At 39.0% G+C, this 15,300-nt stretch overlaps 1 protein-coding gene across 1 annotated transcript in view; it reads left to right on the top strand.

The window, feature by feature from the left end:
- Nucleotides 1–13,808, top strand: part of ACBD3 (acyl-CoA binding domain containing 3) — a 34,297-nt gene extending 20,489 nt beyond the window's left edge. Inside the window, exons 5-8 of the mRNA XM_079920137.1 lie at nucleotides 1,521–1,695; nucleotides 5,481–5,667; nucleotides 7,558–7,842; nucleotides 11,627–13,808. Coding sequence (XP_079776263.1) covers nucleotides 1,521–1,695; nucleotides 5,481–5,667; nucleotides 7,558–7,842; nucleotides 11,627–11,838 — 859 coding nt within the window. The 3' untranslated portion in view covers nucleotides 11,839–13,808. The remainder of the gene's footprint in view (nucleotides 1–1,520; nucleotides 1,696–5,480; nucleotides 5,668–7,557; nucleotides 7,843–11,626) is intronic.
- Nucleotides 13,809–15,300: the final 1,492 nt, after the last annotated feature.

Below are 15,300 nucleotides of genomic sequence, written 5' to 3'. Positions count from 1 at the left end.
GAATTTGCTCCCAGAACCCAGGCACTAGAATAGGAGCTGAGGTTGCTTGCTTGCTCTCTGTCTTTGGGTCCACACAGTCTCTTGTCTTTGCTTCTCTCAGCTATGTCTCTGTTTCATTCTTCCTGTTCTCTGCAAATTGTCACTCTGCTTTGTCATATGCAAGGCTGTCCTAGCCAAGATTTATGTGGTCTTTGTTTTCATGCATCTGACAGAGACTGGCTGGCATATGAGAGACCCAGTTACAAATTCCCAGGCCAAAGGATCTAGCTGATTCAGCCTGTGTGGGGTGTCTGTTCCTAGTCTCCTAGTACAGAACTTGGGAGCTGAAGCCATTTCTTATTCAGTAAGGGCTGTGAAAGCAGCTGTCTCAGAAGGGATTGGTTCTTCCAGAGGGAGCTGTGGGAATAAGGAGAAAGGGATTAACGCCCATAAAACACTGGGAAGAAGGCCTAGGGTTCTAGATGTGGCATGGAGTGTAGATTAAATCAGAGGACATGCGGGTCCATTGTTTTCTCCCCATTATTTCTGAGTAGTTCCTCAGAAAAGCTTCAAACTGACCCAGGACCTCAGTCTGCCTTGGAGAGAGACTATGACTGCTACTCTTTTTGAGGGGAGAGGGGTGCCCTAGATGGACCCAGTGTCATGTTCTATTCAGGAGTTTGTGAGATTCTGCTTTGTTATTATCTGTTAAGAGATGGCTTTGAGGTGTTTATGTTTGGTCACATGACTGAGTTAAGCATGTGGTTCCTCTGGAAAAAAAAAAAAAGAAGAGTAATAGTTTACAGAAATCAGTATCTCTAAACCAAGTGTGCCCAGTTATTATCTTCAGTATTCCTCTTTAAGGCAGGCTTTACATTAAATGCCAAGGGCACTCAGATTTTCACTGGCTTTCTTTATACTTGCCAGAGCCATCTGTAACATCTTTTAGCTATTCTGCCTTTTCATGTATTTAGGTAGAGAAACCATGGCCAACAGTTAAATATCTCATCGCTGCCATAGATGACAACCCATCCTTTTACAACATCATGTTTAAAGAGTATAGGCTGGAGCCAGACTTCCTAGACTTGAATCCTGGCTCTGGCATCTACTAGCAGTGTAATCTTGGGCAGGTTACTGAACTCCTCCATTTCCTGCTTTGTGAAACCCTACCTCAGAGGGTGGTTGTGAGAACTAAGTGGGTTAGTACATGGAAGTGCTCTGAACACTGCATGGCACATAGTAAGGGCACAATAAATGTTAGCAGTTATGATGGTGATGATGATGGTGGTGATGATGATATGCTTATTATTCTCCCTCTTCATCCCAAATTTTCCTTGAAAAACCTATGTGAAAGATTAGGGGCCAAGTTTATTTTCTTATTCTTTCTCTGGACCTAGGACACATGTTGATTGGTATACATTACTACCTTAGTCATTTTTAAGAGTTATGCATTATAAAAATCAATAACAAGGACATTTTATTTTGTCATGAACAATCAATCTCCTGTAGTCAGACTAGTGTATATTTTTTAATGTTTTTAGGCAGCAGATAATGGCAGCTTTAAACTCGCAGACTGCCGTGCAGTTCCAGCAGTATGCAGCCCAACAGTATCCAGGGAACTACGAACAGCAGCAAATTCTCATCCGCCAGTTGCAGGAGCAACACTATCAGCAATATATGCAGCAGTTGTATCAAGTCCAGCTTGCACAGCAACAGGTACGATAGATAACCCCTGAATTCAGCCATAGACAGGGTTTTTAGTTTCATTGGAACGCAAGTTCTTTTTTAACAGTTGCTGATGAATTTTGCATTAGTTAGCCTCTCAGGTATAACGTAACTTTTAGATGACCTTTATTAAGGGAGATTTTAACATTGCACTGGCAATTATGAAAGGAAGCATATGATATTGAAGCAATAAATGAAGTGGCCACTATTATATTGTCATAAATGTATTTGGGATTTGTATGGACCTAGTGTTATTCCAGTGAGTTTGACGTAGATTCTAATAGTGGTCCTGGAACCATGAGGACTTGGGTGATTAGTGCCCCCACAGGCTTTGCTTCCACATAGGAATATGCGGTTTAGGGGAAGGACATGCGACTGGAGGTCACACACCACTTGGATTCTGTCCTGGCTTCGCCATTATGTTGTTTGATCTCAGACAAGTTACCTATTGCTCTGATTTTTCCGCCTTTTCTCCCAGTCAGTAAGAATGGGCTATAAAATCCTGGTACTTGTCTTGTTAACCTCACAGGACTATCAGAGGAATAAAATGAGAAAATAGTTACTCTGTGAAAGTATTTGGTACATAGGGAAGATAACTGATTTTACATTCATTTTTTTACATCTTGCAGAGGCATAAAATGCCTCCTTAAAGTTAACATAGCTAAGTTTACGTATTTAATTAATTTTCACTTATAAAGCAGTTACTACCTGTCCAAATACCTGAGTGAAGTAAAGTGTTGCAGGGAATTGCCTGGCGGTCCAGTGGTTAGGACTCGGCACTTTCACTGCCAGGGACCCAGGTTCAATCTCTGGTCGGGGAACAAAGATCCCGCAAGCCACACGGCATGGCCAAAATAAAACAAAACAAAAAAAAACAAACTATGTTTCCCTGTAAATTTAATAAAATGTTTTTTTTTAAAAAAAAAGAAGTGTTGCATTATAGTTGCTCCATATTTCTTGTTAGGTGAAGTAATCTTTGTTGTTTTGCCAAGCTCTTTAAATTCCTTGAAAATTAATATCCTCACCTAAAATACGTTTTCCCCTGAGTCTTTAGCATTTAGTGAGCAGCTAAAAGGCACTGCAGGTTTTGTATAATCCATGAGAAGAGGAAAAGGATGTCAAACCAGAGTTACAAGATAAGTGGTATTTTGGAGGGATTTCTTTTCTGTCCTCTAAAGCCTGTTTCTACTTTAGCATGTCATTCCCCGTTTCCTGCTTCTTTGATGGACATTGAGATAATTTTTTAATAGGCTAGCTCATTACACATTGTCCTGCTTATAGGTTGCTATCACTTAGTCATAGCAAAGTCAGTCATATAGGGGAAAACCAAAAATCTTCGAAACAGAATTGGAAAGCCATAGTTTAGATTGCAGTGAACAAACTCAGGTTTATCAAATTGATTGGTTGTCTCTGGAAAGAGAGAAGGAGAGGGACTGGGGAAGGAGCAAGGGGAACTTCAGTCCCATAAAGTATTAATTTTTATATAAATACTGAGCAAAATAACAAAATGGGAACACTTGTTAATTTGGGGGTGTGGTTACATGGGTGTTTGTTACATTGTTCCTGTGCCTTTCTGTTCTTTTAAAAACTTCCTGGAGTATAGAAGAGAGATTATGTAAATACATGATTACAGTCTAATTTATGTAATAGATGTATATTCATAGGCAGTGGGATCCCGGGGTAGGGAGTTGTTCATTCTGCTAGAGAGTTTCAAGAAAGGCTTGAAATGGAGAGGGACCATTTGAGCTGACCGATTGATCATCAACAGAAATGCTTTTTTTGCTTTCCTGTCATGCAGTGAATGTTCTGAGTGTGCTGACTTGTTTTGGTTATATGCCCTTTTTCTTGAAGCTGGTACTCTTTTAGAAAACTGATGTGGAAATTACTGAGAATCTAGGCCTTGGAAGAAGGTATTTTAAACTCTTAAGTGTTTTGCCAACCTGCACTAGCAGCAGAGAGAGGCGTTGCTGTTTAAATAACTGGTTTGTAAATGATATGTTAAATGAAATGTATATACAGATATGCCAAAATATATCATTATCCCTAAACCATGAAATTATATTATAAAGGCTTTTTTTCCCTATGTTTTCTTTCTTGTTTTTTTAACTGTTGTAAATGTATGCTTACTTATTATAACTTAGTGTTTTAGTTTAAAAAGTTACTGAAATGCCCCAACACTCAACAGTAGATTGGATAAATAAATTTTGTATTTTCACAGTGGCATATCCTGTCACATGCAAACAAACAAAATAGTTATAATTACTTGTGATGAACCTCACAAACAAATGTTGAGTAAAAGAAGCCAGACACAAAAAAGAGCATATATTGTACAATTTCATGTATGTAAAGTTCAAAAACAAGGCAAAGCCAAATCTGTAATATTACAAGTTAGAATAGTTGTTACCCTTGGGGGACTTTCTGGAAAGGGGTACCAGGAAGGGTTCTGACATGCAGATAATATCTTTTTTTTTTTAATTTTATTTATTTTTTGGCTGAGTTTGGTCTTTGTTGCTGTGCGCGGGCTTTCTCTAGTTGCGGCGAGCGGGGGCTACTCTTCTTTGTGGTGCGCGGGCTTCTCATTGCCGTGGCTTCTCTTGTTGCAGAGCATGGGCTCTAGGTGCGCAGGCTTCAGTAGTTGCAGCAGGCAGGCTCAGTAGTTGTGGTTCGCGGGCTTAGTTGCTCCGCGGCATGTGGGATCTTCCTGGACCAGGGATCGAACCCATGTCCCCTGCATTGGCAGGCGAATTCTTAACCACTGCGCCACCAGGGAAGACCCACAGGTAATGTCTTGATCTGGGCGTTGGTTACATGTGTATGTTTGGCTAATGAAAATTGATCAAGCTGTACATCTATGATTTGTATACTTTTCTATATGTACATTATAATTCACAGTTCCCCCAAAAGTTACTCAAGTAATACTTAGGCATTTCTAGTAGTATTAATATTTATTCATCTTGATAGGAGAGGAATGTCCTAAAGTAGTTGTCCTTGAGATTTAAGATGTTTTTATTCTCCATTTTGACTCAGAGGACATTTTGATTTCATGTTTATGAATATACATATTTTAATCATAATGATGTAAACAGTGATGAATTTTCATTAAGAAAGTCTTTTGACCTCAGACTCCATTTTATAAGCCTGTTTAATTTTTAGGTCACTATTTTTTACATGATTAACAGTTTGTAGTTTAATCGTGATAAGAATTTTTCTGTATATGGTTTACAGTGAAGATTTAATTTATTGATTACTTTTGTCCATATTTGATTTGTTGGTTACTTTGGGGACCCTTATCAGGTTTCACCAGTTATAGCTTCTGCCTTTATGAATTTTCTTCTGTGACCATTTATTTCTACCAAGTTTAATTTTTCTGATTCAAATTTTATGTATCTGAATTTTATCAAGATTTTCTTTTATCAATTTTAAGAACAGATGTTACTGTGTTCAGTTTTTACCTATAATAATTTTATTTTGGGTTGATTATTTCTACCTACTTTAATTTTTCCTGGTTAGTTTTTCTAGTGATCCTCAGGTCACAAAAATGTGATCCTCAGTTACAGTTTTTTTGTCCACGTTAATATTTTGACATTTTTAGCTATCAGTTTGATATTGTGATACTAATATTCATTATAGATAGGGTAAAAACTGATAAAGTTTATGAGTAATTTCTTGGAGCTACTTGATGGGGCAAAAACATAGGGTCAGAATGCATTTCAGGGCAAATGTCCGGTTTATTAGCCTTCCTGGTCAGTGTATCTTCACTTTTTCTTGACTTATAGGCAGCATTACAGAAACAACAGGAAGTAGCAGTAGCTGGGGCTTCTTTGCCTACATCATCAAAAGTGAATACAACTACGCCAAGTGATATGATGTCAGTGAATGGACAGGCCAAAACCCACACTGACAACTCTGAAAAAGAGCTTGAACCAGAAGCTGCAGAAGAAGCCCTGGAGAATGGACCAAAAGGTATGGTTTGGCATATGTGCTCTTCCATCCACATGCTGTAATTCAGACTTCATGAAAAGCAAAAGTCAGGAAGGTTAATTTGCTTTTGAGAGCAATTACATATTTGTGAGAATTGAATGCTTTTTCACTCTTTAGTCTGAATCTGGTGCTTCTGGTGACTCTTTGAATAGTTTAGAAGAGCAAATCAGATGTCCTTTGGACACTTTGGGTTGTCTTGTTGTATATATTGGTTATCTGTCGCTGTGTGACACACTGTACCTGAATTTAGCAGCTTAAAATAATAAACATTTATTATCTCTCACGGTTTCTGTGGGTCAGAAATTTGAAAGCTGCTTAGCTAAGTGGTGGTGGCTCTGGTCTCTCATGAGGTTGTAGTCAAGATGTCGGCTGGGACTGCAGTCACGTGAAGGCTTGACTGGGACTAGAGGCTCTGCTTCCAAAGTGGTTCCCTCCCATGACTGGCAAGTTCGTGCTGGCCGTTGGCAGGAGGGCCTCAATTCCTTGCCCCACGAAGCCTCTCCAAATGGCTGCTTGAGTGATCTCAACACAGTGGCTGGCTTCCCCCAGAGCACATGATGCAAAGGAAAACAAGGCAAAAGCGTCAGTGTCTTTTATGCCCTAGCTTTGGAAGTAATACATCCGTACTTCTGCCATATTCTGTTGGTCCTGATGCATTTTGGGTGGTAACCTTACAAGTACATGAATACCCACAGGAGAGGATCACTGGGGGCCATCTTGTAGATTGGCTACCATATATTTACAATATATTTTTGAGACAAAAGTACCATGTTACCAATAAGAATTTAGGTTTTCAAAGGTCTGCTTACCTTTTCATGGACAGCTCATTCATTCATTCAGCAATTGGTTGAAGATTTTCTGACTGTTGGGCTACAGTGGTGAAACAAAATTACACACATAAAATGAGCATTGTGGCTATGGTAGGTACTGTGCTGGAGAGAAAGGTCTATTATGATGTGAGAGCACATAATATGGGGGATATGACCTAGTTAGAGAGGGGGGAAGGGACACTTGAGCTGAGAGATCTGAAGCAAGAGTAAGAGTTCACTAAGTAAAGAGGAAGAAGAGAACATTTCAGTGACGGTGATCAGAGATGGTGGTGTGATTCATAAGAAAGTTGATTTCAGAGTTCTTCCTTGTTCTTTTTAGAACAAGTAACAGAAAATAGTTTCAGAAAAGACCTTGAAATACCTTGGTTCACACAGCCCCCCCTTTTTTTTCCTATTAAGAGTTCACCAGTATTTTCAAATGAATCTTTAGTCAAAGGCTCTGTGAATAACTCTGGAAAACCTGTTGAGTACACGTAGATACTGCTCAGTAACAAGACTTCACCCATTTTTACTCAGTCGCTAGCGGTTCCATTCCTATCCAAGTTTTTCTCTTTCTTTGAGTTCTTTTAGAATAGCCCCTCCCCTAGAACTTTGGTTTACTCTGAGGTCAAGACTTTTTTCTGACAGAGAGACTGAAGTCAAAGCCCAGCTTTCTTTGTTCACATCCAAAAATGAATTTATTTCAAGTCCAGATCTCTCTTCTTTGTTAGCATGTTTCCCTATCTCCAGCTAGGAAGTTTCCAAGGTCATTCTTCATGGTCATGCCCTTATGCAATTAGAGTGTTGGGAAAAATCCTCCTTAGGACTATGGATTGCATTTATTACTGAAAGTGGTATGATGACCTCTAAATACCTGTGGCATTGTTAAATGTAGTAATTTGCGGGGAGACTTCCATGGGGAGGCTTTTAAAGTCCTCAGTCTAAGGTAGACCAGATTGCACTTGGTGCCCTCATGTGTCTGAGCAGGTCATCCTGTGCAGATGTTGCTGCCTACTGGTGAAGGCTCATCCTCTTTAGCCTTTGTAATTCCTGTTGCCTTTAGAATCTCTTCCAGTAATAGCAGCTCCATCCATGTGGACACGACCCCAGATCAAAGACTTTAAAGAGAAGATTCGGCAGGATGCGGATTCTGTGATTACAGTGGGCCGAGGAGAAGTTGTCACTGTTCGAGTACCCACCCATGAAGAAGGATCATACCTGTTTTGGGAATTTGCTACAGACAATTATGACATTGGGTTTGGGGTGTATTTTGAATGGACAGACTCTCCAAACACTGCTGTCAGCGTGCATGTCAGTGAGTCCAGCGATGACGACGAGGAGGAAGAAGGTAGAGCCATTGGTCCATATTTAGTAGCTGGGTTGTGTGTTGGCAAAAATGCTAGCAGTTCAGATGTCAGCCAGCCATATGCTTCCTAACTAACACTTCCTGGACGGGAATCAGTCGCCTCGTTAGTGGGACATTGGGCTGAAAAGATTGTGAGAGAAACTAGCCTCTTAAGGGACTGGGGCCTGAACGTGAATTTTTTTCAACACCAGGAAGGTCTGTTTGACAGTTTATTTTACCGCTTTCTGAATGCTGTTTTACTTCCAGCCTTGTGTGTTGAAAAGCCAAATGTGCAAGGCCATTTTGAAAAATTTTAGAAGAGCAAGCAAGAAATTCTGCCAACTCTGGAATTCATTTAAATTTATATTTCTGATATCAGCTTTTTAGGTTGTTTTTCTAAGATTATTTTCTCTAACTAGACAAAATAGAGTGTTTCCAATGACCGTCTAAACTATCTTGGTCTAGGAAGTGGGTTGTGAAATGTATTGCTTACTAATTGAGAAGATGGTCTCTTCAGTTTTGTTATCCAGAAAGGTTAGAACGCAGGGCTTTTGTACACACCTAGTAAGCACTTAGGTATTTGTTAACTTGACTGAGAGTAATATGGAAAGAGTGCCCTGACTGGGAGAATGGAAAAGCACCTTCAGTTCTGGCCCTAACTAACCTTTCAGGTGACTTGTAAACAAACTGCTTATTCTTGAAGAGTGTTGGTAATCACAGAGACTCCATTGGGATATGTTTAAAGAGGTAGTTGTTGGAAGGTGCATGGAGGGGGGCTAAAAGTTCAATCAGCTTTTGATATACAAGTTCAGTTACATCACCAAGACAGTCTAGGCCCTTTAAGGTCGTGTATGGCAACACACACACATGGGCCAGTGTCATTTAGGAGCTACTTTGTCTTACATGGCATTTTGTTTTCAGCAAATCTTTATTTCTAAGTACCACCAGCAAGGTAAAGCATTGCCCATAAATACTACTAACGGAACCAGAAAGAAAAAAAATGTAAGAATGAGGAAAAAAAAAAAGAAAAGGTGAGAGAGAGACCTGAGATTGCAGGGCAGGTGCCACTACCATTGTCTTAAGTGCCCCTCAGCAACATCAGGACCAGTAACTAAGCCATTTACTAGCCTTTCTGATGCACATGGGGACTCATTAAAATCAGATGGTTTGCAAATGTTTGGGAAGGGAAGTTTGGTGTTTTTTCTTTTTAAATTTAATTTTATTTATTTTTTATACAGCAGGCTCTTATTATCTATTTTATACATATTAGTGTATACCTGTCAAGGGAAGGGAAGTTTTTGTTGCATGTGCAAATTACTGTACTTTGTGAATAGTAAGAAGAATTCTCTGTTAAGAAATGGGTTGAGGTAATATATTTCTCCCGGCTTGTAAGCCAGGTAGCTTTTAAAGGAGATTACTTCCTAGTCTGAGCCCTCAGCTGATTATCATTTTGGGGTTATTGCTGTTGGGAAGAGCACTGGTAAAAATGCCTGGGGTCCAGTGCCTGACTAGAGGTAAGACATCCTTGACCTTTGCTCTAATGTATGATAGCCCTCAAATGGAAAATGGCATTACCTATCCTTGTGCTGTTCCTAATCATAAAATGATTTGCAACTAAAACTAACCCATTAAAACCTCTACATTAACAGTGAGGGGAGTTCCCTGGTGGCCTAGTGGTTAGGATTCCGGGCTTTTACTACCATGGCCCGGGTTTTCAGTTCCTGGTCAGAGAACTGAGATCCTGCAAGCTGTGTGGTGTGGCCAAAAAAAACCAAAAAAAAACAAAAAAAAAGTGCAACACTGAGGATTTATTGCTCCCCAGGATTGTTTCCTAAGAGTGAGCCTGTCTCCTTTTTGAAGATTTATCTCACAAATGACTTTTAGCCATATGCCTCCTTATGGAGGCTACTGTGCCACCATGTCTTATCCACATTGTATATTTTATTTTATGGGGGGTCCTTTTAGCTTGGTTTAAGATGGAAGAGGAGTCCAGTTTTTTTGTTTGTTGCTTTAGTTTTTCTCCATTAGGTCTTGAAAGGTAGAAAGAGGGAGGAGTTTGTTTTCTCTGAAGAAAACATAATGGTAATCCATCATCCTGCTGTAGTTCTCCACTTGATTGTTTCCAGGGCTCAAGTCTTTGCTTAGATTGATGAAAGATGCATTGTTCGTCTATCCCAGTAACCTTTAGTTTTATAGATTTTGAACAAAATTTGGATCTTGAATTAGTGGGGCCTGATAATCTGTTTCATGGATATTCTTATGGGCAATAGTGTATAATCTGAATGGCTTGTATTTCGCATTTGCAAATGGAGGACATTTAATTTTCAAGTAGTATTGCTGTGATAGAGCAGATCTGACTTGGGCCCGTTTATAAGTGTCATCTACTTTTTTTGTTGTTGTTGTTGCGGTACATGGGCCTCTCACTGCTGTGGCCTCTCCCGTTGCCGAGCTCCGGACGCGCAGGCTCAGCGGCCATGGCTCACGGGCCCAGCCGCTCCACGGCATGTGGGATCTTCCCGGACCAGGGCACGAACCCGTGTCCCCTGCATCGGCAGGCGGACTCTCAACCACTGCACCACCAGGGAAGCCCTCATCTACTTTTTTAAAATAAACTTTTCATTTTAGAATAGGTTCAGATTTACAGAAGTATTGGAAAGATAATAGAAAGAGTTCCTATATACCCGACAACCCAGTTTCCCCTATTATTAACACCTTGCATTGTACTGTGGTATGTTCATCATAGCTCATGGACCAATATTGATACATTATTAACTAAAGTCCATATTTATTCACATTTCCTTAATTTTTCCTAATGTTCCAGGATCCCATCCAGGATGCCACATTACAGTCACCACGTCTCCTTAAGCTCCTCTAGACTGTGAGAGTTTCTTAGACCTTCCTGGTTTAAATTCCTAATAGTGGCCCATTGACAGGCGTCACATAATTGACTCATGTCTCTGTAATTCATTCTGTCATGTTGTAAACCTGAAAATCTTTTAAAATCTATGCTGAGTATTCCCTTGATCTATTTTCCTTGAGGCTGTTTATATTTAATATGTTAAACTGAGACTTTTAAACTGGTTCATAGTTCTCATTCCTATAGGTTTCTACAGGTATTTTTTTTTTTCCTAACCTCATATCGTTACAGTTCAGAAAACTATTAACTGGGGCAAACCTAGAATCAGAGCTTATTTTTTGCCACTGAGATCATCCCTGGGTTTCACACGCCTAGTGAAAATAATTGAATTTTCAGAGTGTCTGTGAATGTCTACCTCTCTAGTGTGGCTTTCTCATTTTACTCTTTATATTTCAGATAAATAGAAAATAATAGTTCTCATAAGTTCCCTTCCCACCTTCCTAAAACAAGAGAGGACTTTCATATTGTTGAGAAGAGGAGGATTGGAGTAACATTTTCCGTGGTCTCACTCAGATCAGTGAGATTCCACCTGTTGGGAGATGTAGGAATTGAGTGGATGTGGATGGGAAAAAGTGGGGCTCAGAAATAGGAGCAATGGTCTGAGTACAGAGAGGGAGAGAGGATGCTGACTGCTGCCACCACCAGATGTTTGCCACTGGGCTTCCAGGGCCCAGACAGTGCTTGGTACACATAGCAGCTGCTCAGGTATAGAAGGAATCAACACATGTTTGCCTGCAGAAAGTTGTAGCATGGATTGAGAGAATTCCTAATGAGCAGTTTCTCAAAGAAAGGATGGAGTTTAAGATGCTTGAGGCAAATGTGGTTTTCCTGGATCTGTTCACAGTGACATGTCTCTATTCTTTCTCACAGAAAACATCAGTTCTGAAGAGAAAGCCAAAAAGAATGCCAACAAGCCTCTACTGGACGAGATTGTGCCTGTGTACCGACGGGACTGTCATGAAGAGGTGTATGCTGGCAGCCACCAATATCCAGGGAGAGGAGTCTACCTCCTTAAGTTTGACAACTCCTACTCTTTGTGGAGGTCAAAATCGGTCTACTACAGAGTCTATTATACTAGATAAAGATGTTACAGAGTCTGGAGTCTAGGGTTGGGCAGAAGATGGCATTTAATTTGGAAATATCCTTTGACTTTTGTGGAGCATTGCAGTCTGTGTTTACCCTATTGATTTTGGTCTGATGGTTTGTGACTCTTCTTGGGAATCAGGATTTCCTTGAAACTCTTGAGCATTAGTACTTTGGGGTTAAAGGGACTCCTCAGACTCATCCAGCCCTTTGGTGCTGACCAGCAGAGTCACAAGTGGATACTGACGTTACATGAGCTACATGTTAAATTTTTAAAGTCTCCGAAATAAAATAGCTCAGCATTGACCCCACCTGGCTGATGGTTAGTGCATTGCTGCCTGCTCTGTGTTTTATGAGAGCACTTAGTTCCTTTACAGTGCCCTCTGAGTTGAAATCCTTTGTTAATAGTCTACATGAGGTACATCTGACTTTGATCGAAGGTCACCATTTTTAAAACTTAAAAACTTAAGACCTCACGGATTATAATAGAAAAAGAAATTGCCTCAACTTGATCTTGTTCCGAATGACCCAGATTGTTTTTGCTTTGGGTGCAGCTATTTAGTTCGGAGTTATGTTACAGATAATTATTTTCTGAATAATCTTAATATAGAATGTTCAAACCTGATGGATAATTGAAGTATCAAGATGCATAGAACACTTCAAACATCCCTCTTAGCAAGCCTCCACAAACTCTTGGCCCTTTTCTCTTAATCTGGTATTCATAACTACCAGTAGCAATGCAAAGTTAATTCATTTTTGCCTTGATTTGGCTTTATAGAGCATCTCAAATTGAAACTGTTTTCTACACAAGCATCTAGTTAGGGATTTTGTAAACTTAAAATGACACCTCCTGAATTGAAATATATAAAATCATTTAAATATAACTCAGTGTATGGGGAATAACATTGCACTAATATGGAAATCACTGCCAGAGACAGTCCGTTTTCTTTTGATTTGATACTACTTAGGCATACACCCTACATGATTCCAGTTGGGAATTACGAGAAAGAGTTGGAAATGCGTATGCCTGTACTTAAATTTTTTTATAGCTTTAATCTATATTATGTCTTCATTGATGGAAAGAGGTACATCTTTGTTTTCCTTACTGAAAACAAATACGGATTAATTGCCTCAAATTTGTATAAGTGATTGACTCGTCTGGAGATTCTTGTTTTCAGAAGGGAGGGTGGTATAGATAGAAAAATCACAAAGATGGCAATATACACATAATGCTGTTATTATATGTTATTACTGAAATACTTAGATTTTTAAAATTTCAAATCACAAATCACTTCTTGTCAGAGGGTTTCCATTGATTAGCTGCAGTGTATACAATTCACTACATATGGGGCTGTTTGTTTTTTGTGTGCTGCATTTCTTTCTGTTTTTCAATACCTGGTTTTGTACATATCTAACTCTGTTCTCTTTTGGTTGTTCAGAAACTGGATTATTTTCTCCTAAGCGATGCTTAATGTGTGTTTTTTAATTTTGATTTCAGTAGTCCCAGCTTATGGATGTCCGTACTGTTACACCAGAAGGTTTGTCAAGCTGTCCATCAGCTCTCATGTGTACATGGTATAGAAACCTTGGGGTTAGGCACTTCCTGGCTTTTTTTTTAATGAGAAAACACTGTATTTAAAATGTAAAATAAACTTTTAAAAAGCAGGCACTAATATATATTTCTTCCAGCCTTTGATTACAGATTTTTCCTTGCACATGTTAAGATGAATTATCCTCCAAAAATATTGTTCTTGGGAGCAGTGTATGTTACTTGACATAGCAGCAATTCCTGTCACATGTTCATGTCAGAACATTTTTGGTTTTAAACTTTTTTATTGCCTTTGGCTGTTGGTTAGTATATTACAAGTGCGATTTCAAAAAGATCTTGAAAATAATATATTTAATCAATTAAAATGTTTATCTGTATCTTGTTGATGTTTCATTAATATAGTTACTCTTTGAAGCATTAGTTCTGTATTTCATCATTTGGGTAGGACAAGAAATGTTTTAAATGATCTTTTCTGTTTTAGAAAGTTAAACAACAACAAACTTTCTGGCTAATTATTTCGTTTCTGCTGTGAATTACCCTAGTTTGTTCAAATAGGTTAACAGTTTTTCAGACTTCTTGATGGAAGGGAAAGCGCTGACTTTTCTTATTGACAGTGACATTATAAAAGTATTTCCCCTTCCAAACCATTTGTGTACCATGTTCCTTGAAGACGGAATATGCTCCTTTAAAATATCTCCTGAGGTGTGGCGCCTGGGAAGCAGCAATGAGAGGCATGCCCCAGTCAGTGTGATGTGGAGTGCCACAAACCATTCTAAAAATGACCCCACTGAAATGCACGGTCACTTGGACATCAATTTTTTTTTCTCCTTTGGAAATTTGGAGAGGCTAGATGAAGTTACCATCTTTTTTTCTTCCTTTCTGTATAGTTTGTTGCTACCATGAAGGCAGATCATGGAACAGTTAAGGAGAGTTGTTGATGTGTGAGCACATCTTAGAAACCATGCTACCGAGTCTTGACCATCTGCTTTATGGAAGAGAAGAAACAATTAGTTCAAAATAGCAAATGATTGCTAATAATTCCTTGGGACTTAGAGTGCAGTAGTCTATAGCCAAAGCCATCTTTGTTTGTGTCCCCAGCTTCTTCTCAGTTCAGCACTTCTGTCAGCAACCTAAAAATGTATGCATGTATTCTTGGGGTAGCACAAATCCTAATTTCATTTCCATTCACTAACTTTTCAAAATGTGTATGAATAAATATTGGACTTCAATCTCCATACATTTGCCCAGGGTTCCTCAACTTTCTTATTGAAAGTTTTTTAAGACCAAGTTGATTATTGTCCTTTCAACACCCTTATTTTGAGTTTATTGCATTTTTTCAGTTGCTTATTATATTGCTTGATTTGTTTTGTAATTAGAGATGTAAGCACTAGCTCTGTGTTTATTAGTTGACAGGTCACTTGTAAGTTGCAAATTGATTAGGGTACTTAATTTAGTACAGAAAACTAAGTGGCTGACTTTTTCAGAACTGACATTGGCATTTGGACTCAGGCAGTCCAAACATGGGGTAAACATGTAAACTGAGCAGTTAACTCATCTGTGTTGAAAGCTTGTGTGTGGTTGCTTAGTTCAACCCTATGGTGAACTGGTGATTTGCAGGTCTGTTTCTGAAAAGAGCAAGTACAGATTTGATTACAAATGCCGATTTTTTTTTAACCTTTCTTTATTGGCATATCTGTACAATTATAACAATTTTTACCCTTTTCTAAGATCATTAATTTAAATATATCCAGTATGAAGGTAACATAACTTTGGGGGGGGGGCATGGCAAAATGCAGAAATACAAACATGTTTTTCAAAAGACCTGCATTTTGCACTTAAAATTTCAGGTTGCGTTTTGGAGAACATTTCCTGTTAGTAGGTATGGGTCTACTATGTTCTTTCAATCTGCTCT

Source organism: Stenella coeruleoalba (assembly GCF_951394435.1).
Source record: "Stenella coeruleoalba genome assembly, chromosome: 1".
Lineage (NCBI taxonomy): Eukaryota > Metazoa > Chordata > Mammalia > Artiodactyla > Delphinidae > Stenella > Stenella coeruleoalba.
Note: the sequence above shows the minus strand (reverse complement) of the source record. Positions and strands in the feature narration are given on the sequence as shown.